We start from the raw sequence: 24,184 nt of genomic DNA, 5'->3' as shown, positions 1-24,184 counted from the left end.
TGTGATATATATATATGTCACATATAGATACTCTGCTCTAACTGCCTCATATATGTGTATATATATGTGATATATATATATATCACATATACCGAAAGTATCCATTTTCACTTGGAAAATTAAAGAAATTACAAACAGACAAATTTGTTACACCAGATTTAGTTGCTGCATGTTGCTGAATTATTTATTTTTTAATAATACAGCATCTCTAAATTAATCATCAGAAAGTCATTCATCTACTAGTTTTGCTTAGTGATACTTGGCTTTAAATTTAATTCACAACATAATCCCTCAGAAAGACACAACAAACTTCATGACCAAGCATCTAAGCCACTTCATACATCCAGCTGGCAACTCTGTGCTTCGCCCAGGCTGAGAAGCGAAGCTGAGAAAAGCTCCATGTCAGAACTTAAACACACTATCAATATTCATGGTCCAGCCCTGAGGCGCTGGGAGCTCAGCAACGCCCAGCTCTTCAACCTGACAGAGTACTGCAGCTGCTTTGAAAGCTGAAAATGTCGCTGCTAGACATCCCCTAAGGAAAATGGTCTTATATGGTTGTGCCATGTAATAATAATAGTAATAAAAAATAATCCAATGTGGATATTTTATTCTTCTTACTAACTTGTGGACCTATTGAACAACTGCAGTCAAGTTCCAATATCTCTAGAGACCTGCAAGCTTAATGAATATAAATGGCTGCAAAAAGCTGCAAATCACTGCTCCCATTCCGAATCCTGAGCTGAGGCTGGACTGGGCCAATCACCATTTGCACAGCTTGTCTTCCACTAAGCAGGTTGATGTGCAAAAGAGATAAGAGCTCCAGAGATTTAGGAGATCTCATCAGAACTGCAGTGTGCTGAGTAAGAGAAGTGAGGTCACTGCACCATTGAGAAGAGAGGTGTAGGCTTCAATGCATCTAATATCTGTAGGACAACTAAGTTAAGAGGAAAATAAAACCTGAGAATATTTATATATGTAATATGTGTATATTATATGCATGTATATATGACAGAAATGTGTGCATCTCACACATACACATGTTTAAATAAGGCTTGCTTTCTTTGAGGTTGCTGAATCTAAATTTGTTCCAGTCGCACATTTTTCCTTCATACTTTTCAGTACCAAATAAAAAAGGATACTCCAAAAAGGCACCTTAAAAAGCATCTTAATATAACAGATAAAAATCCAGACTCATTTTTAATTCCAAATAAATAGAATTTTTAACAAAGCCACCTTTTTTCGTTTGTTTGTTTATTGCATTGAGGATGTGTCTGTGGAACTGTAATCTGATTTCCTGCCTTATCAAAGCTGTGATTTTCAATTACTGTCCTTGCTTATTAGGAACTACAACACTTATATAGCTGTTTGATATTAAAAACTAACAGCTGATGTACTAACAATAAATAATTACTGGGCCCAAATGGTAACAGAAAAATAATTAAGGTTTACAAGGAGTGGGGAGAAGAAAGCGTGACACCTAAGACAAAAATGAATTTCTGTTGGAGTTGCTCATGTACTCTTTTCTGTCAGAAGGATTTTCCTAGTCACCCCAAACAATCCTACACAGTTTTCACTCACAAAAGCTTTTCTCTCTTACTGTATTCTTCCTTGGTGCTGTTCTGCTTCTACTTCCCTTGTTCCCAATTCCCACACCCTACCAGCAGTCAGACCCATAGCGGTATTTAGTCCTCTCCTGTGTATGCTTTAACTCTCCTTCTTTCACTGATATAATTGTTGATTTTCTCCATACTCCACTTCCCTCACCTCTTGACTCTTTTCTCTCACATTAAAGCCTGCCTTGCTGCCTCCTGCTGTTTTTCAACCTCACCAATCACTTCTGCTTTCAGTCTGTGGTTCATCTTTGATGAAAATCTTCTCAGCAGGCTACCAGCCACAGACATGGAGCCCTTCATCCTGGAGCTGTACATTTTTACTAGCCATGTATACCTTGCTAACTCCCTTTGATATTTACACCATCCTAGGAGATTAGTACCTTCCTTTCATACTGTGTTAAGATCTATGGGTCTCTGTTTTTGTAAGAATTGGTAGAACAGTTTTATCCTAATATTTTTAATTCTCAAGTCCTTTTTCTAGAATCTCGAACATTGTAAGGAGTTTACTGTTTTCATGTCTGTTTTCATGTCTGCTTTCATGTCAAGGCTACTTACTTTCAGTGAGATCCAAACTCCCACTTCACTGAAAACAAAGAAGCAACAAAGCGTATTCACTTCTCTAGTACTTAGAGGCTGGACAGAGGTGACATAGCTCAAGGCGAGAGAAAAAGCAGGAAGAGATGGACTGAAGGTGGAACTGGAAAATGCAGTTAATTCTGCTAAAGGGAAGAAAGACAATTAGCTCAAAATGGCTAATGAGCTCCATAAAAAGCATTTTGAGATGAGATCTGAATTCTTGGTGATGAGCCAATGAATTAATAGAAATTATGTTCAAGGACTTTCACGAGTTTTAACCGTGAGCGTTACTGAGTGTGATTTCAGCCAGTTGCATCCTGTCACACCTTATATAGATAGAAGGAAAGATGAAGAATTATGAAATACAAAGCTATAAAGTCCAGAATAACTAACATAGAGATAGAGGCTGCCATAAAATTTACGTGCAAGTAAGCATTATGAGCACATTCTTCTGCCATCCACCTTATCCTCCTGAATTTAATTATCTTTGTGCTCTATTCATTCAAATGTAGATGGAATTATCTGAGGCACTATGAAACTACAAGGTGTTATGGAGGGTGCACACAAGCTAATAAATCCTCCATACATATACTCATAAAGGGATGACTGCATAAAACTGATTTTCTTAGGCTACGTTTATAATAGTGAGGTGTAGAGGGGCAGGACACTCACTCATAACCAGCCTTACGATTTTTAGCCAGCTCCCTGTCACTATTTTGACCCAAGCCGACCTGCCCCAAAAAGGTGCAGTTCAGAGGACAGCATGGACTTGCCAGATCTTGTTCTCAGAACCAGTCTTTTAATTTATCTGTACAGATCGTAGCCTTAAGTGCCAATAAGATTGAGAGTTTAGAGGTTTCTCCAGTAGGAGATGTTCAGATTCCTTTCCATATATACCACAAATCTTCAAACCCCAGAAAAATACAGGATGGCACTGAGGTAAAATCAAATGACAGGAAGTTTCTTTCTCACTCCAGGGAAGCTGGGAATATGCAACATGGATCCAACTGGCACATGTTTAAATTCATCTCCCCACTGAGAGACAATCACGGTGGCAAAAGCCAGGCGCCAAGTTGGACAATCTGAAAAAAAACTCATTTCAAAATTGCAAAGAATCCTTTTCCCAGTGGGGTTTTGTTCAACAATTCCTATAATCTGCCAACACGCTGCATGAAAGCAGTTGCTTAAATGGACGAGTAAAAGGCATGCAAGTTAATGACTTCTACTGTGCACTGAGCACTTACAGGCATTTCTGTGAGGAAGCTGCTGAACTGACAGATGTGTTCATTTTCACGCTGCCCAACCTCTAACGTGGGCCTATTGCCTGGCTTCTTTCAGTATGTTGACTTAGTAAGAGGAGTCTCAGCTCGGAGTGCTAGCTGGAAGTGGTGCTTTTAAAGGTAACTCCTACAGCAGTATGGTCTTCAGCCACTGGGCAACTGATGGAACAGCATAGTGAACTGTTCCTCTTGCCTGGCAAAATCCAACCCTCTGGACTTTTATGTATTTTACCTTTTTAATTGCAAGTGGTTTTTTACACTTCCTGGCACTTCTGTCCCTTTACCAATGAAGGTGTGACTTTGACAAGATGGTGAACCTAGACCATGTTGCCCAAAGCCCCATCCAGCCTGGCCTTGAGCACCTCCAGGAATGGGGCATCCACAGCTTCTCTGGGCAGCCTGTGCCAGGGCCTCACCACCCTCACAGTGAAGAATTTAGCCGCTATATCTAATATAAACCTACCTATTAATTTAAGGCCATTCCCCCTTGTCCTAGCATTACACTCCCTGACCAAGAGCCCTCCCCACCTTTCCTGTAGCCCCCTTTAGGCACTGGCAGGCCGCTGTAAGCTCTGCCCAGAGCCTTCTCTTCCAGAGCCTGAACAACCCCAGCTCCCTCAGCCTGTCTGCATAGGAGAGGGGCTCCTGGATCATCCTCGTGGCCCTTCTCTGGACTTGTTCCAACAGCTCCATGTCCTTGTGCTGGGGGCCCCAGAGCTGAACGCAGGGCTCTAGGTGGGGTCTCACGAGAGCAGAGCAGAGGGGGACAATCACCTTCCTCGCCCTGCTGGCCACACTGCTTTTGTGTGTGGCCATACCCACAACCCAGGGTATGGTTGGCTTTCTGGGCTGCACATGCACATGTATCTAAGTGTGAAAAAGTGATAGAGCAAGACAGTATAGCTGGTATCAGGGAGAGAAGGTACTTTGCCCTGTTCTAGTCAAGGGCACATGTTAGCAATGCTTTTAACCAGAACTTCAAGTCCCATAGTGGTCCCATTTTACCTTTGAAGACCCCTTTCAGGACGCATGGATTTCCACATGATAATTATACAGTGAGGTTTCAAAAATACTACCCAATCTTGCATAGACCTGAAATGACTGAAAATATTAAAAAGGTGATGTCAAAATTATGAAATGTTGATAACAATCAAGACACTTTTTATATGAACACATTACAAAAAATGTATTTGTTACTGATAAAATTCAGAAATCAATGAGCAAATTAGTTCAGTGTAAAATAGCTCTGTAAAGATTTTTTCTGAAGTTCATTTAACTTAAAGTATTGTGCTGCGTTAAAACAAAAGTAGAATACTGACTTACTAGAACAAGTAATTTACATACTTTAGAAAATCTATGATACAGAATTTCTATAAAAACCTGTTTTATTTTTAAGGTGTTAATGTTGTATTTTCCACTCAATACACCACTGCCTTAATTACAGCATGTTCCACAAAAAATATTGCATTAATTTTTCATTTTGAAAAATACTTTATATATTCACCTTATGAAAAATCAGTAATTTAGTTAATTTAAACAATTAATTTAGTTAATCACAGGGAAGTCATTTTTCTTTCACAGTATGAATTTGTTCATTACAGGTCTACTTGCAGCAAATATGACCAAGAAAAGTATTTCTTACTGTGAATATTTTCAATTAGGTCTTAATGTGATTTACAGACTGAGCTAAAAATAATTTTTGCTGGCACCAAAGTCTACCTAGACAATGGAACAATCTTCATATTACAGTACTACAAATACAAACCTGGATTAAATCTGAACGTAAATTTTAGAGCAGAGTTTTAATTTATGTAAGGTAACATATAATTGAACATTTCATAATGTAATTAAAAGATTGTGACAGTAAAAAAAAAAAGTCATTCATACAAGTATTTTCAAGAATAAGTAAAATTCTGAAGAAATAGATATAAAAAGACCCCCCCCCCCCATGTTAAGGAGAGTTGGATATTAGGAAGAACTTCTTTACTGAAAGGGTTGTTAGGCATTGGAATAGTCTGCCCACCAAGGAAGTGGTTGAGTCACCATCCCTGGAAGTCTTTAAAAGACTTTTAGATTAGAGCTTAGTGATATGGTTTAGTGGAGGACTGGTTAGTGTTAGGTCAGAGGTTGGACTAGGTGATCTTGGAGGTCTCTTCCAACCTAGATGATTCTGTGTGAAAAACTAAGACTGATAAGAAAATATTTCCCAAATGTTTGCAGATCTTATGCAGATACAAAAGGAACATATATTCAAATATGAAATTACTTAGCTGACAAGGAAAAAAACATTTTGCCTTTTTAAAGAAATCCTTCATCTTTTCCTAAACATGTTCCGATAGGAATGATTTAAGAACAACTTACACGTTTTCTTCCTCCTATGCCAGGTGCTCAACGACAATTTTTTACTTGACAGTATACATATCCCTGAGCAGAAAGAGACAGCTTAACTGAACTTACATGTGCGTAAAAGGATTAAAGAAAATTCTATCACTTTTTTGAGCAATAATCAAAATGCAATAATAGGCTCTGTACTAACATTAAAGAAAAATCTTAGAGCAATTCCTCAGTTGTAAACTAATAAAAATAAAACTGTAGCAAAAAATACAGCTAACCAATGTACTTCTTGAACTAGATTCTCAAGTTTCCACTGATCTTAGAAGCACTTGTGACATCTTCAAAACCCTCACTATCCATTGTCAAAGAATTTGATAATTATGAAGTATAAGGGTCTTTTTTTTTGTTTTTGTTTATTTAAATTTAATCAAATTAAAAAAATAAAATAAAATTACTTTTTCCTGAAGTTGAAGTTGTCCAATAGGCTAGTCAAAAAGCAGCGTGTACACTCAGAAAGACAAAAAATAATTTCACAAATTCTTTTCTGATATTTTGCTAAAATATGGAATAGGGACTCGATAAGTTTAGGTTTGCGTTTTGGTTCTCCATCGACTTCTGCTAGTCCTCAGGTAACTTCTCTGTGCTGTTCCTCGTATCCTTCCCAGTCTTTACCAAATTTCTCCACACAGACTGCAAGGCTCAGATATGCATAAAAAAATAGCTAAAATATGGGTAAAAGGATCTAAAACACACAGGAATTTGGCTTCTAATTCCAAAGAAACAAATGAAAAAATCTCCTCATAGCCCCAGTAGTGCATAAGTTCCCAATAAATCAGCTTTTTCTCCTAATTTTCCCTCTAATTTTGATTCTGTGCATGTTGAGAATCTACTGACTCTTGCCGACATGGAGATGGCAGGGAATGATGATACACATCAGCATTCAGAAAGAGCGGGTTCTGCATGTTGTGCCTCAGGGACAGATCTTGTAAGATTTAGACTTGTAAAATGCAGCTACAGGATTGTGCTCAAGAAAGGTAATGTTGGCCACTGCTTCTTTCCTAACATTTCTAGAGAAGCAGAAAGCTTTATGTTGCAAAAAAAAGAGGATATTCCCATGATGGAGGAAGATTGGGGTACAGGGTCCCCCTCCTGCTGGAGTAGACTAATGAATCTCCTTATTTCTTGGAGGCTACCAGGCACACATCATCTGACACATACCAGATTTACACAATTTTGCAAACAACTGGATTTGCTAGCCAACCCCCCAAGAGGCCAAATAAAGTGCTGGCAAGGGATCCGTAAGAATTAATTTGTGATAAGAGGGTTTGGTTTATTTCCCTTATCCAATGGTTGCTTTACATTTTCTGTGAATCATCACAAGTACTTTTAAACTACTTTTAAATTACTCTGTTCTTGATATCATTTCTCTTGTAAAAGTTTTCTAGTAGTGGCACATTTAAGTTTTGAGTGGTATCATCATCACACTTCATCCCTGGTAGAAAAAGACCTAAGTGGAGATTCCTAGGAGGCATATACCAGTTCACTATGAGGGAAAAGGTTCATGTGAACAGTTTCTATGAAAAAAACTTTCCACAGAAAAGTTCACAGAAAATTAAAGAGGGGGAATTTAGATTAGGCAATGCTAGAAATATTAATTAAACTTAAAATAAATGAAACAATGTTGTTCCCTAAAATATAAACCATAGAGATACACAGAACTGTAACGATAGGTAAGCATATTGGACATTTCAGGCTAAAAAGTGACTAACTGCCAAAATAGAACTATGAAATTGCCTACAAAGTTCTTTTCAGCCTCAAGATTCCATGAAATCAGAGTCTTTTTTTTCACAGAATATCCAACACAAAATTCATACATATTATACCACATGTTAACTAAGGTGTTATAAAATTGCAAAAGGAGTTCTCAAACCAAAACGTACTTATGGGAAACATAAATTGTTCTGTTGAGTATCTCTCCTACAGCATAAACCAGAAATGCTTTCCATATTAAATTAGGAACTCAGGAAGGAGTGTGATGGTTTTTGCTTATGTAACAACACAAAGAATAAACCTTGTTTACTGTGAAAACAGAGATAAAACAGCTTTAAACTTTTTTGATGAGATGTGTAATTTTTTTAGCAGGGATCTTATAAGAATTTTGCTCTGGATAAGAAAAGATAGCTTTGCAGTATTCTTACCAAGAAAGATCACCCTACATTTCTCTCTCTATTTTTACCTCTAATTATGAAAAGAGTGAAAATCTTGTAGAAGGTCAAGCTAAACATTCTGATCTCACTTACAGCTTTCTCATTTTTTTCCCTTATTAATGAAATCAAGTGGTAATATAACTAAGTGGCTTTTTTAAGGAAAGGGTTGACAGTACAGAAAATCATTTGGGGAAATATAAGTATTTTTTTAATCATATAAATGCCTAAATCCAGGGGAATTGGTTTTACTTTCACCGCAGTTAGTTGGAAAGCTCACAGGTATAGACCTCACTGAGTCGGTAACTAAACATTACAGAGAGAGAGAGAGAGTTCAAAATGTCTTTTGTGACTGGGGCAGTACTGCTCAGCTAGTATACATGATCTGTATTTTTTTTCCAAAAATGAAGCCTTTTATTCTTATTCTTTTTTCTCATTACAGGACTTTCTTCTTATCTGCCTGGAATTTTTGCTTATATGTAGCATAAGACGTCTCCTACATCTTATATATAAGAAGCATCTTTCAGAAGATGACTTCTGTAAGATCATAGCTAGCACTGACTGAAGGTTGGTTCTGACACCTCAGCTCTGTATTTCTTTTCACTGCATCCATCTCTCACAGAATCTTTATGAAAATAACAGAAGCCAAATATATACCTGCCTCTTCTACAGAAAATCTATTCTGGACAGTTACATACATTTTGTATTCCCTTACCTTCTTTCCTTTTCTTTCCCTACATGTGAAAAAAAGTGATTTAAAAACAAAAATCTATCATCACCTCAGTAAATAAAATTAAAAGCCTGTGTAGTCAGCCTTTTTGGTTTGCAATTAAAGTCTATTTATTTGTTAGCATACTCTCCAGAGTTTATTTAGTAAAGGCTGATTAATTCCCTCGGTAATGTATTTATTATAATGGCACTTTCTCCTTGGCAAAGAATTCAGGTCACAATTCTCAAGTAATCAGTAGGACAAATTGGCCTTAATCTCTTGACAACTACTGATCGTATACTTCTATCAATGCAATACAGGCTTATTTTGAAACTAAATCAGATTATACATCAAGAATACTGATACAAGTGTAATACTACACATTAAAGCAATTTATTAACAACACTAATCTGCCTTTGGAGTAGGAGAGGAAATAAAACCCCAAACAAAAGGCTTGATTCAAATCACATGAATTATGTATGTGATTAAAAAAAAACAATAACACATGGTCAGATTAAAAGCAGTACATGATAATTTCAGTTGCATATTTGGTCACATAATCTAACTACAGAGATAGAAAGCAACAATGTATACTATGATAATGAGCACACTTCTAGTTTGGTGAGTTGTTTGCTCATTCTGTTTTATTTCATTTTAGACAATGTAAGGCAGTTGATGAAGTTTCTTCTTTAGTTTCCCCTGTTGGAAGTGATTCATCATCCTCTTTTTAAAGGAAACATATGTACTGCATGTGTGGTAAAGGACTGTTTTTTATAAAAATCTAAACTTTGAACTAAGAAATGTGAAATACCATAGAAGACCAAAACCAATGTTCCCAACAGATTCCCTTCAATTATTCTAGTAGTAGAGGAAATAGCTCTACAGACTATATAGTTGGTATATGAATGTAGCACTTCAGACTCTTTCAACACCCTGCAAACCATACAAAATTCATAATTTGGCTTTTAAGACACACCCACAGAAGATAAAATCCCATACGAAACATATGGTCATGTCTCTCTGCAGGCGTTACTGCACTGGTCACTATCAAGTCATGCCATAACATGCTTTCCCTCACATCACCTATTTTGATAGATATCAGGTATTGTAGTCATACATCCAAATGTGCCATAGCATTCTCAAATGCTGAGAGTGTGCTGGACTCTGTACGTGTAACTGTGTGTACACAGAGGAAACATTTGAGGATGTATGGTTCACAGTGTGCTGCAGATTCTAAAAAAAATTCTTGACAACATAAACTAAACTGTATAGACTTTTGGATATAGTCAGCCTACAAACACAATTAGCCTTAGCTAACTAAAGGAAGCACAAGACATTTCCTCAGCTAGAGATATGTCACCTAAACAAGGTATCCACCTGTAAAAGACAGTGCATTTGAGTTAAAAGAGAGATCTAACACTGTGTAACCAGAAGAAGGGAAAGATTTCACTCATGAACAAAATTTAACTGAAGGCTACAGGTTTGCACCTGTATGTAAGCCTGGTCTCCAGTTCCCTCAGGGTTGTCTAGCAGGAAAAGGACTGAACTCCAGAACAGCTAAGCAAACTCTGTCAAGATGCTGTTTGAGACCTGCATTTTGTATTTGATTTTCCTTTGCAAAGGAAGACAACTTCTCCAGCAGGAAGATCTGTGGAATCAGGATGTTAGCATCTCAACATAAACTCCTCCTACTCTGCCAAATGCTGACTTCTATGAATGATGGCTTAAATGAAGTCTGTGGAGTATTCCTCCAGCTATTTTTTTGTAGCAGTGAAAATGTATTGGAATCAGAACTGCAGTCAATTCTGATTCGACTTGTCATTCTACAGTATCTTACCTTTCACTAAAGTCTCACCCTAAATAAAAATAATCAGAAGTAAAATTACTTTTGTGTCAGCTAGCCAACTAAATAAACTGCAGGAAATTCCAGGCTTTTTTTTTTATTGTTTTGAAAAAAAATCAAGACTTCACGAAATCTGATCCTGTATATTCTCACACTTAACATTTTCGCTAGATCGAATAATAGGAAAAAGCTAGTACTGCTACACATTTTTATAGAGGAAACCTAATATGAATTGTCAAAAAATAAATTACAATGCTTCTTTAAGCACAAATGGAAACCCGAGAAGGAATCTTGTCTATTGTCATTCATGTTTTCTGTATTTCCATGGTCTTAACACTAGCAATTTTTCTGTTATTTTTTTTCCCATAAGGATAGTGATCCACAGAGCACCATTTAAGATCTTTTCATATAATGTATTCGAGGAAACATCACCCAGATTTACTGGATACTTGGATTCTTTCGGTATGATCGACTGAAAAGATCAGTTCCTGGTGCCTGTGTCAATGAGGTCAGATCCGTCCGACTTCCTGAATTATTATTTTACTCTCATAAATTATCCTGGATGGTCTTGCTCAGCACAGTTACTCAATTAGCAATATTCTATGCATTGTAAGACTGTGTTATTATATCCCTGAGGAGAACATAATGTTGCTTCTACTGCTTATTCAGGTTTTTGTTATATTTCAGATGTATTCAGTTCTCTCCGTGGAGGTTTTCCAACACAAAATAGACACTAGCCATAACTGAACAAAATCAAAATACCTTCAGTAGGTAATAAATTATATAATTATTATTATTAATACAGTTACTCCCATTCCTTCCAGCAATAACAACAAATTGACGTACCCTCTACCCACAAGAGTTCCTACCTGAATACACTAAACAAAACATAGACCAGAATGAAAACATACTTTAAGTTGTACTTATTCAGAGTGTCAGTTCCCCAGAAGTGTTCCAAACACAAAGAAATAACATAAAATTCAACTGAAATAAAAGCAAAAATTTATCTTTTAAGGCATTTATTGTATGCCTGATTCAGTCTTGAAAGCAGTTATAATGACCTACTTTCACAATTTTCTGGCATAGTTGTAGTTGTAAAATATGAATGAAGAAAACCACTGAAATACAGTTATGCCTTACAAGACACTAGAAAGAAATTTCAGAGATGCTGGTAGGCATTTCTTTACTGACTTCAAGATGCGAACACGGTTTATAAAAACTTAGTTGCTATAAATATGATTACAACTTTCCACGGAAGTTGTATTGTCTCCTTATACTGACATGCTTTTTCAACCCTATGTCAATTAAGGAGACACTTAGCTGACCAGCTGAACAACATAATATCTTCAGAAACTAACCAAGGACCCTTTTTATTTTGACCACTTTCTATATGGTAATGGTGCTCTGCGAGCTGAGTATCTCCTGCCTCTCAATTACCAAAAATTTACTTACAGGAAGTCTACACCACATTCAGTATTTCAGCATTTCAATACCAGGCCTTGTATTAGTGCTTGTGCCAATTCATGATTCCTTGTCCAGGCACTTACCATCTGAAAACAGGAACAGGGTGAGATAAAACAGGGAATATTATGAATTCATCAGACACATTAACTGCAAGTTTTAAATCTGTGGTATTCATGTATAATACTGGTATCCAATATGCTCTTTAAGAGATGGATGTTTAAGGCACACAAGACATGTTTTCGTGATGTGACCTCCCCCTCACATACCCAAGAGACCATTGACTTGTCTCATTGCAGACACAGCACCACACATGCTTCCTTAGGGCATTAAAGGTTCCCCTGACACTTGGCGAAAAGCTTGCTCACCGTATGACCAGTGCACTCATATAACCCAACTATTTCAACAACGCATGTGCCTGTCCTGTTATAGATGCAGTCGTGTGGCCACCAGAGAAGCCCCCTGAGGGTCATGGGATGGAGGCAGCTTGGGAACTGTACAAGACATCTTCTGTCCAGCTTATGCATGAGGGGCCTTTTCAGAAGGAGCAGCAGGAGCTGCTCTGGCTGCAATGTCCTGGTGGGCCAGGTGCAGGCCTGAGCGCTGACCTCTCCAGGGAGCAGCCGAGGGAGAAGGGCTGCTGGCCAGAGCCATAAGGACACTCCTGGTTTCTTCTGCAGACATACAGCACTGACAGCTTGGTAGTCACGAGTTTTTCAGAACAACCTGCTCACACTCAGTGGGTCAAGAGATCTTAAGAAGTTTTGAAAGAGTTACATTTCACATTTGTCCCAAAACCTGAGTACCTAATCAGTTGTTGTGCAACTGGTTAGATACAACTGAGAAACTTCAGGTTAAAAGTAACATCCCAAATAACTGTATCAGCATGGTATTTAAATCAAATCTAAGCAAGCCACATGATACAGACTCTCTCTAGTGCTGAGACTTATACTTGAACATCACACAAAAAGCTAAAAGCCTTCATTTAGTATCTCAGTAATGACCAGAGTAGATCAGAACTAGTAATGTAGTGCATATTTGACGATATCCAAGTACATTAACACAGTTACATACCTCTGTACCGTCACATGAACAAAATTATAGATTTCTAGGTGAGCAAGAGGCTAGGTTTTTCTGGTTGCCCAACCAGACATTCTACAGATCCATGTAAAGATGGCTTCATCTTACCCATTCATTTGAGCTCAGAGAAAATAGAAACGTATATGAAACCGCCATTTTGATAATCAAGTTGGTAAAACGGGAGAGCACTGCAAAGACTTGCCTACAGGTGGAGTCACTAGTGTCTACACAATTTTCAAAGCTTTCACAGTGTACATTCTTTCCCCTCTGCTTCTTTATTCCCTCCTCACTCTTACTATGTTCAGTTAAGACGCATACTCAGTCTCTCTAATTTCTTTCTGTGTCCCCCTTCTTGTGTACTATTGCCCCTCTCCCTCTTCTTATCCTTCCTTTCAGTATCCCATCTCTTTAACTCTACTCTTTCCAGATGTTTTAAATTCCCCTCCTACAAAAGTTTACCTACAAAATATACCACAATTTCTGACTTTGCAAATCATCAGCTTGCTTCATGTACTTGTACATTAAAACTCTTGTCATTCTTGTTTCATGATAAAAACTGCAAACCTTTCAGAGAACTGAAAAATCCCTTATCAATGTCCAAATGGTGCTTTGCACAATGGAGACCTCCTGATGTGACAACACATGGCTGAATGCTATTTATAAACTTAGGTTGAACCATACGACAATGTTGCAATTATTTTACTTAGATACTGAACACGTAGTATAGCCCATGTATATACTCTGAATTATATAAATATATGTGCATATAATCACATTTAATATATATAATTGCATATATATATATTAATTATATATATATATATGATTAAAATACAAGCAATCATTTTCCATGTAAAGTACTCTTGTCCTATAAAAGTTCCTTAATTGACAATGAGAGCTTTTCAGAGTGCATTATATGGATTTTCCCTGAAACAGGAAGCATAAAAAATTGCATAGGATTTTAAATGTTTTAGGTATCAAACAGAAAAACTCTCCATTTTTCCTAGATATTTCCTTGATATTTCAGTATCAAATTTAACTGATGTAAACAGAAATGAGCAAAATATATACAGATAGTGAATACACTTGTAGGCTGAAAGGAAAGGAATTAAAAAGCAATAAAAAGCAGTATTAATGCAGTAAAATATAACTTACTGTTTTGTTCATGAAAATTGTTTCATTTCAAAATAATGGTGCATGTTTAAATGTGAGAAAAGAACATAATGCAAACACTATTCATCACAGAACAGAAGGAGTTTTGCAACTGTGTTTCAGCAACCCTTCACAAAATCCCAGTCAGAGTTCCCCCCAAATGTAAGTACAGCAGCTCACGTTGGCTCCTGAGAAGCAAAGGAATTAGTACATTAAGTAGGTTCCAGCAAGCAGAAAATACAAGCCTCAGTCCAACCTGAAAAGAATCTTTGCTAAAAGCCAAGCTTAGTGAATGTCCACACCAGAAAAGAAATAAAAATGCTTGACCATTTTCTTCTTTTGTTAGAATATTGTTGATCAGGCAACTTCAACAAGATATCCAAACAAATAAACCATAATGCATGCACATTATGCACATTTAAATAATTCCAGAGGGGAAAAAAAAAATCCAGTTCCTACCAGTTTGGCTAAGTTGTGACGTGCTACGGCTTTTCCGTGAGAGACCCACGATTGCGACCATCTTTGCGCCGATGCTGGAGCGTCTCTTCTTGCCGCCGCCGCCAACGGTGCCCACTGCCGTGTCCGACTGGCTGCCATCGTTTTTCTCCAGCGTGTACATGTCCCCACCGATGCTGGTGCTCTTAGTCATGTTCTTTCCTGAGGCGCCCATCTGTCTGCTTTGCATTTTGGATGTAAAGACACTGTCAGCCAGTGGATGGATAAACAGCGCAGACAAAAAAGAGTAAAAAGGGGAAGACAGAAAAGGACAGGTTTCAGATGGAAAGTTTTGGGAGACTGGAGGGTAAAAGCAGCTAATTCACACAGGTAGGGTTTGTTTTTTTAGAGGTAAAAAGGAGCAGCTTTAATGGTAAGCTCCTGTTTGGTATTTAGTTTTAAATAACAAGCTCTTACTGATTTTCTTAAATAAAATTTCTTATATGACCAGCAAAAGCATATCAAAGGATTAATATATCCGTGTACCATGTACACATTTTTTAAAAATTCTATGCAAGATTATAAGTATGTTCATATATTTTTTTTTTGTTTTGACTGATTTGAGTATTGCTTTTCCACATTTGGCTAATCAAATCATATGCATTTGTTCCTCTAGTTTATCAGCTAAGCAGGTTCTGAAAATGGTTTGAGTAGGGATAAATACATAAATCACTACATAAAATAAAACACATAAACTCTCATTTATAGTTCTTGCTTCAACTAGAAACGACGGCTGCAAATACTCAGCACACATGAATAGTGGTTATGGGTATATTTTTAACTGAGCAGGCTTTCTTTTTGTTACTAAAAGCTACTTGTACTATGCTGGTATCTTCTTACAATATTCTATAAACATAAATAGTCGCAAGCTAGAACACAAAGTGTTGTCCACAGTTGTGGAAAAGCAAAGGGTCTTCAAGACCCTCCAGTGAACCAAAGAAATGTCACTTCCTGGCACTTTGACAATGGCTTGGGTAAAAAAAAAGTCCAGGTGAAAATAAGCTTCCTTCAGTATAATGTTTTTTGAATTTACTCTTCCCATCCCTTACACATCTCATTTGTATGTTTCTTGAGCTTTATCTATGGCAGTTACTCGCCTAAGTTGTTACTCACCTGCATTTTTGCCATTTGAGGTGGCACAGCAATATACTTATGCTGAGCATGTGCTGTCCCTCTAATAGTGTCTTTATCACCAAATAATTATTTTAAGTGTAAAAACATAAACACACTAAGTGGTTCCAGTTCCTCATCAATATCCCAACTTTTAACTCTCACAGCAAAGTAATTATTTAATAGTAAGTTCTTTGGTTATCTGGTCTGAGATTCTAAAAGCATTTTTTATTTACTTATTTAAACAGGCACTGCACACAAATTCACCAGTGAGGACACCACAGTTCAGGAGGTACAAACCAAAACAATTTAGTTTTCAATCCCCAAGACAGAAGGTCGAACTGTGAACAGACTGAGAGACAGACTTAGTGCTGCTTGGGAAATTTACATTCTATAACCCTCTCAGATGCTCTGCCCCTCTTCTTCACACATATGTACACACAAATAAATACACACAAGTTTATATTCCTCAGTGAAACAGGTACTTGATTCATTAATGAACAGAATGAAAGTCTGAAGTCTAGCTTTGATTTCTAAACATCCTGACATTTCAAGGATATTTTCAGTAATCTAGTTCATTTATCCAATGTTTTTGATGAAATTACACAGTGATTAACTTATCCAGTTCTTCTATTCCCTCCCTTTGGCAACAAATGCATGTAAAAACATGTATAAAGCACTTATAAAACGTGTCTTAAAATTAACTTTACTGATAAAATAGAATTTTATTATAATATACATTTTGCTCTTATTTATAGACTGTTTCTACAGGTTCTAAGCAGCTGTATCTGAATTATCTGCTAGACATGCACAGCACTCCCAGAGGGACCTGATCTCCCAGTGGTCCAGGTTAAGGGACCTTTCCTTTGCACGGAAATGGTGATCTACGATGATGATAGCAGTACACGTCCACATTTTGCCCTGACATGTAACCAGTAGATGGCTGGACAAACAGTCAGACTGGAACACTCTTCAGCAAATGTGGGCCTGATAATATGCACAGAGTATTTCTATTTCAGTGAAATTCTTGCACAGAACTCAGCCCTTTATAGTTCTCTTCATTGCATCTCACTAGTAAGTCCATACTAGATACAGTGTTAGACAATCTGTAGAGAACAAAACAACAGAATATTTTTGGAAACCAGGGAAAATTATTATTTTTGTGTGCATGTGTAAAATCATCACTATCTAAAGGCTAAAAAATATTGGTTTTGCTTCTTAAATACATTTTCAAAAACATACACAGGCTATTCCTGGAGCTTCACCCTTCAGTAAATGGTTCTGGAGTGGATTTTACGGGGTACAGCCACAGTCTTCCCCTTACTTATAATGACCTATACCGATTTCAAAGAAAAGAAACTTCTATTGCTTCTTAACTGAGTTTTTATATGCATACATACTCTGTCAATAAAAACTTAACTATGGAATTAATGCAGCGGCCACAAAAGCAAAGGTATTGCTGGGTCTTTTACTACTGATTGGAAATGGGATGAGCCATCATATTTGGAATACCAAAGTAACTTTTTAAGATATTTGAGAGGTGCCAATAAAACTTTTTGCCCTTTAGTTGGCAGCCACATCTACATGAAGGCACAAAATGCTTGAAGTTGAACCACAACACTGAGAAAAACACAAGAACTAGTTTACCTGGTGAATTTCACACTAAAATCAAGTGGGATAGGATGTTGGTAAAGAGGCAGGGAAGGAAAAAAAAAGTGGATCTGTATTCCTGGGGCTTTTTATCACTATGATAACTGACTTGTGAGATGATAACATCACATGCTGTATTTCCTTTCAAACTAACACCTTTAGAGATTGCTTCACAGGACGGAGATGCCACATGAACTAGTTCTCCGTTTCAACACTATCTCACAAATAAGAAATAACAAAGAGATCTAGAAATGTCATTGTTGGGAAGAGACAGTATATTCAGCTTTATGTCAGGCCAAATTCTAAGAATCAGAAAATCAGAGCCCTTTACCCAGTAATGCAAGTTTTTAAAGGAAATGTGATTAATTTCAGTGTTGTCTGTCAGAGCTCTTTGATGTATTTTTTCAAGCAGTTGCGTTCATATTTAGCACAGGAGTAGAAAACTAAAGCTATTTAGTTCCTAAAACTGTTTTGAAAACAGATCATTGGAGAGAGATCTTAAGAATGCTCCTTTGGGGAAAGACGTAGTATAAGTCATTAAATCTCTGTTATTTCATATGAGAGCTCGTTCTCACAGCACAGACTAGTAGGAGGAAAGTATTTTTACTGCTTGCAGAACAACCTACTCCAATGCTATGTTTTTCAAGAGCCACGGAATATCCCGAGTTGGAACAGACCCACAAGGATCATCAAGTCCAACTCCTGGCTCCACACAGGACTGTCCAAAAATCAAACCATTTGTCTGACAGCATTGTCCAAATGCTTCTGGATCTCCAGCAGGCTTGGTGCTGTGACCAGTGCCCTGGGGAGCCTGTTTCAGTTCCCGATCACCCTCTCTCAGTGAAGAACCTTGTTCTAATATCCAACCTGAACCTCCCCTGTTGCAGCTTCATGCCATTCCCTTGGATCCTACGATACCCAGGAAGTCTGTGAGCTCCTGTTGTATTTTATAACAGAAAATAGTAATTATGCCATCGCTTTATAAGTGATATTAACACTTAGGAAAGGTTTTATGACATAGCAGTGAAAACAGAAATAGTCTGTTTTCTCATAAAACACAAATTCTGAATTATAAAATCAATTTTTTATATGTGTACCTGCTAACCATGAGGTGGACTTACTGAACCAGGTTCTTTTGACCAAATAAGAAAGCTAGGAAACAAAATTCAAGTGAAGAAAAAAATATTTAATTTTAGGATTGAGTGGATATTCCAAAAACTAGTACAAATGGCTAATATTGAAAGTTCATTCACCATTTGCTATTTTTACCCCCTGAGTATTTTATTCTAAAAATACTTGTTCTAATTAAAGTTTTGGGGTTTTTTTGCTCTGTAAAAGCAGCAGGGGGAACATCTTTGTTATGTTCCCAGCTAGCCAACAGCTCTTGGAGAAAGCCATTATATAGCAGTGGCTTTGTTTTTTCTCAGTTCCTCCTTTTGGGAAAAAAAATAATAATCTTGGGGAAATAAGTACTAGGAGAGTTGTGAAAGGCTTATAGTACTTCATAGTAAATCTGCAGTGCTCATGAGCAAACCAGCTCCTTCATGTGTACTCTGAACTCTTTTGGCCATTCAAGCCCTCCCTCACTAATTATTACTGGATACCTGTGAAGCTATCCTTCTACCCAAACTGCCTTTTGACAGTGCCAGAAATAGATTACTTCTAGAAAAATAGGGTGTTGTATGTCAGCTTGCACTCCTTTCTGAGGTAACAGAACTGTCAGAGGGATGTCAGAGTTAAGAGACTACCTCCTACAAACTTTTCTTTTATCTGGAAACAGAAATTACTTATCCGGGAAGTTTTCTTTCCATGGACATATACACAAACATAATCCCACATCCACATTCAGTTAAATATGTACATCTTAAATTTACGAGATGATATGAATCAAGGAATAGATGTGCACTACAAATAGTAAGTTGTCTGATGGTACTCAACTTAAGAAAACCCTCCACGATGAGAATATGCAGCAGTATGGGGCCAAAATAAATAAATATATAAATAAATAAACTGTGCTAGGCCGTCATGTGAATGATGGTGCAAGAATCACCCTCATTAAAATCAAGACAGGAACAAACTCATCTCACCACCCCAGCTGTGAGGCAGACACAGAGTGGAGGTAGCCAGGCCCCTGACTATGGCTTATGGGGACCAACTGGTCTGCCAAAGCAGGGTAGTGTTGCTTCCTGTACTGCCCCTAGTTCTCTTCAGTTGTGAGATGTAGCTTTATACACCCTACCTAAAATACAGCATTCCTCTGTAATCCCTTCACAAACAAGCAGGTGGAGTACAAAAATGCATTTAAAGTGGCTAGTAACAGCCTCCAACATCTCATCCCCCAGTCTGTACGTATAGCCAGGGTTGTTCCTTCCCAGTTTAGTGGTATAGAGCCTTAAACTCCTCGGCTATACAGCAAATCTCAGATTGTTCTTACATTCTGGTACTCTACAGACCAATTGTAGCCCATGAGTTATTTCTGAATGTTTTTGAAGAAAAACAGTAAGCCAGTCTGAAAATGCTGTTCATATACAGCCTTCTAGAAAATCCAGTATTATGCTTCTGGATTTCTTAAAGGCACTTATCTTCAGGATCTCTTTTTCAAAGACCCACTTGTTTTCAAAACAGGAAGTGTAATTCTCCTCTGGAATCAGATTTATTGTCAAGGTTTTCCAGATTCCTACCATAGCAGATAATCAGCAACTATCTTGATCTTCTTGCTTTGTCAGTATGTGTGCTGATACAGATTAGAAAACATTGGCAGAGAAACTCTCCCAAACTACAATGCCTAGGACCTGCTGCTTGGAACACAGTCTCTTAGGAGTTGACACATAGCCAAATGGAAATACTGCCCGAGGAAATCCTCAAAGAAGGGAAGGAGGCAGGGAAATAGGTTGCAAAAGAAGATCTTTGATTCAGTTTTGGTATTTCATGCTTTAGACAGACCATATTCTTGATATCTGACCAAGAAGAAAAGCAACTGTTTGTGAAGTTTCAGTTAAGAGGGGAGATTTCACAATGTGAAAGGATCCTGCCCTAAAGGGAGAGAAACTGTTCTGAAGCCACTTGACATACAGCAATATAGCTAAGATGGACTGCAGTGTGGACAAACGCTCTAGAACCTAAATAAACAAGGTCTGCATAAACACAACAACAACAAAAAATCTATTTTTGAAAGTTAAGAAGAAAAAAAAGTCAGAAATTTCACCCAACTTCTCCCAATGTCTGACTTATTGGTGTTTTGAGGGCATTTAATGGGTTTACAAAAAATACTTGTTTTAGAATTAATTGACAATATTGTTGGCTGCTGATACATTTTCCATGAGAGCAACTGGAGACACACAGAACATTCATTGTTTCATATGCACCAAATGGAAAATTTCCTCCTCTTTCCATAGTTAAAAACCTGCAGTCTTTGGCTGCCACTTTTGAACCAATTGCAGAGATTGTATGGCATCTCACTAGTTGGTCAGAAACTTGCCTAAGGAAACAATCTTTTTTAATAGAAACCGTCTGATTAGTGGAATAAGTGCCAAATTTCCTCGGGAACCTTTCATTTAAGACAGAAACAAACAAACAAACAAAAATCCCACAACAAAATAACAACAAAAACCCACTGACACCTGGGAGTCCTTATGCTTTACCATGCTTGTTGAGATTTACAATATGTGGTAAACCAGCCAGAGACAAAGCCAAGGATGGAGAAACTGAAAACGATGACTCTCTTAAAAATTGTTACTGCTATAAAAAGCAATTGCGAAGTCCCAATGGTTAAAGAATCTTATTAAGATTTTTGCAGGCATCCTCTACTGTCGAACAGGAAACTACTGCCCATTCTTTCTGTACATTAAGCAATCCAACAGACAGCAATGAGGAAGGCTAAACCAGGAAAATACACTGATTCAGTCCTTCCCATATACAAGAAATACAAATGACCAACAGACCCAAACCCAAACCCATAATATTTTCAATCTGGAAGCAAAGGCAAACATCTTACCTGGTCTATTGCCAGTTAAAATGCTTCCAACTGCATGGATTTATACATGTTCTCCAAGAAAAATCCTCTCTTAGAACACCACAGTCACTCAAAAAACACAGATCATATCCTCTCAGGCATTTTTTGCTTGAGAGTCTCATTTTGCTCTCCTAGACTCAAAATGCTATTCTATCCATTCCTAGTTATAGACTAAAATTATTATGACAATCTTGATTTTTTTTCGTTTTTCACTTACCAACAAATACACTTTACTAAAACCAGTGTTATAAAGCACAGTTTTTTTTTTTAACTCTATGGTATTAAATTCTTACATGTCAAGGAGATGAAAAGCAATTGTAACCATTGTATTAGTTATCATTAGTAGGATTTCTGGGTATTTTTTGTTTTGTTTTCAGTCTTCATTACAAATGAATTAGAAATGAAGCAGTTCATCTCATTGCTCTGCCAAAAGAATATGCACAAGAGAATCAGATTTATACTGAAGTCATTTGGCAGATCTTGGCAGGTTTCTTTTTTCCCAGTGAAAATTCAGAATTAATACTTCCCTGTTGTTCACCCTAGTTCTCTGGTAATGATGCCTAACTCAACTAAAGCATCTGCAATTGTAAAAATGCACTTTGCCAAGTTAGAGGTACAGCCATGTGCTGTGATATCCTAGGGAGGGTACAAAATTTAACATTTTTTTCCGTTGCTTTAAGAGGTATTTTCTTATATTTGTCGTTTGTGAGACTGGATGACCACTGAAGATTTCTTTTACAGAAGCAGGATAGGAATTTTAATTCCATTCTCAATAGATATCTTTACTTATCTGGAGACAGTCTCATTTCATTAATTTGCTGAGTTAATTTAACAAAAACAGCATTATGGGGACAGCTGTGATGTTGGAAATAATATTTCCATGGGAACAATGCCTCTGGCCAATGCACATTCTCATTTGCCAATTCATATCAGAGACACAATACAGGTTTGAAATTATGATTTACTCTCCTGAGGTTCACTTGACCAAAAATTATCCTATTAACTTATTTGTGATATAAATCTCTAATAGCTACTGGACTGACTTCATTGATAAGTTTATGTTATTGAAATTATAACAGGAAAGGTGGTAGAAAACAACAGATTTTGAAATTGGCTTTTTTTTAATGGATTCGGCTAAACACAGAAAAAATATATTTTTTATGATTAATTAGTGAATAAAGTAGTGATTATAATGCATTTTGTTTTGTATATTATTCAGAGACAACTTGTGTGCACAACTGAAAATAAAATCATTATCATTATCATTAATATATTACTCTGCTAACAGCTGTGAACCTACGCAAAAATCCCTTCCTTTAATACAGTGAACTAAACCGGGCATTCAAAATGTGTGAATTCAAAAGAAGCCTAGAAAGAAAACAAGCTAAGGAGAAAAAGTCTTGCATTAGCCAGCTGTCATTTCTGTTTGATACTCATTTGCAAATACAAGTCCACATGAGCTCTGAAGGCCTGGTAATAAGGAAAAGAAAATAAAGACAGCATCAGTTGTGTAACACACAGCATGTTAACAACAGGCCTGCCAAATTAAAGCTGACAGTGGGCAATCTGGTTTAATTGACAATGTGTTTTAGAGAGATGGACCTATGCTTATTTGAACATATTGTTGAATAAAAATTTTCCAGGAGATGAGGGAGATAGGGATCATTCTGTTTCCACTATTAACAATGCTTACTAAGACCTAAAATCACGAGAGAAATAATGTTAAATCAAGTCCCAAAGTGATAAAATTTTCAAATTTGAAGGTAAACATTCTCAAAAATATATAGAGATAAAAGACATTGTATTGCCTCAGGGTAAGGGGAGCCATAACTTAGCATCTTTATTTGCTAAACTGAAATCATCTATAAGGAAGATTTCTTGATTTAGAAAATACATTGAGAGCTGGAGAACTCTAGTCATGCAGGAACTAGATTGGATGTGCTACTGTGTACAGCAGGGTGAAAATCACAGAATATGCAGGGAAGAACTAAATGTTCTGAAAAGCCATTATTCCAATAGATTTCTGTAGTCAATACGGATTTGACTATAGCTGCATCCATACTTTGCTCATGGAAAATAGGGCTGTTTTGATCAGTACTGTGCAATGTGATCATGCTCACGTTTGTACTGCTCATGTGTGTGTGTAACGGGATAGGGAGGGGGGTGTCTCAACAATAAAGCAGCTCTGATGTTTCCTTCATTCCTTGTAAATTCAGGTTGCTTGAGGACTCCAAAAAATCAGGGTCAGAATAGACACTGCTATCAAATCCATAGCGTATTTCTGAATTGATCTTCTGGGACTGAGAGCTAAATGGACACAAGCAAGAGATCTGAAGCCATAATTACCTCAGCCAAAGGGACGTTATCTGGGACATCATGATCTTGCCTGTCTGACTTCTGTCATTTTGACAAAATGACTTTGAGTCACTTGGGGCCTCTGGGGGAAATTAGAAAAGCATACAGAAAACCTAAAAGCATCGTGAAAAGAAAATGTCGTGAGGATATTTGGCTTACATCCTTCTCAGCTCAAGTCTGCAAATGTTGTTCCCTGATGTGGAGAGGACAGGTCCATGACCAGAGCTCCCGGCTGAGGAAGTGTGCTCACTTGCATGCCATGCATGTTTGGAGCAAAGGCTTGCTTAGGTAGCACTTCATGGGCTTT

General features: G+C 37.2%; 1 protein-coding gene across 50 annotated transcripts in view; it reads right to left on the bottom strand.

Annotated features, from left to right (window-relative positions):
• Positions 1–24,184, bottom strand: part of RIMS2 (regulating synaptic membrane exocytosis 2) — a 447,566-nt gene that overhangs the window by 37,573 nt on the left and 385,809 nt on the right. For 45 of the 50 annotated variants that reach the window (XM_068672466.1, XM_068672425.1, XM_068672421.1 and 42 more), the window contains one exon: positions 14,715–14,956. The exons of 1 other annotated variant lie outside the window; for it this stretch is intronic. In XM_068672466.1, the coding sequence (XP_068528567.1) occupies positions 14,715–14,956 (242 nt within the window). The remainder of the gene's footprint in view (positions 1–14,714; positions 14,957–24,184) is intronic. 4 more of the 50 variants (XM_068672424.1, XM_068672440.1, XM_068672472.1 and 1 more) reach the window with 2 other exon arrangements.

The sequence above is a fragment of the Anas acuta genome, chromosome 2 (assembly GCF_963932015.1).
Source record: "Anas acuta chromosome 2, bAnaAcu1.1, whole genome shotgun sequence".
Classification (NCBI taxonomy): Eukaryota; Metazoa; Chordata; class Aves; order Anseriformes; family Anatidae; genus Anas; species Anas acuta.
The sequence above is the reverse complement of the archived record's forward strand: the minus strand, read 5'-3'. Positions and strand labels throughout refer to the sequence as shown.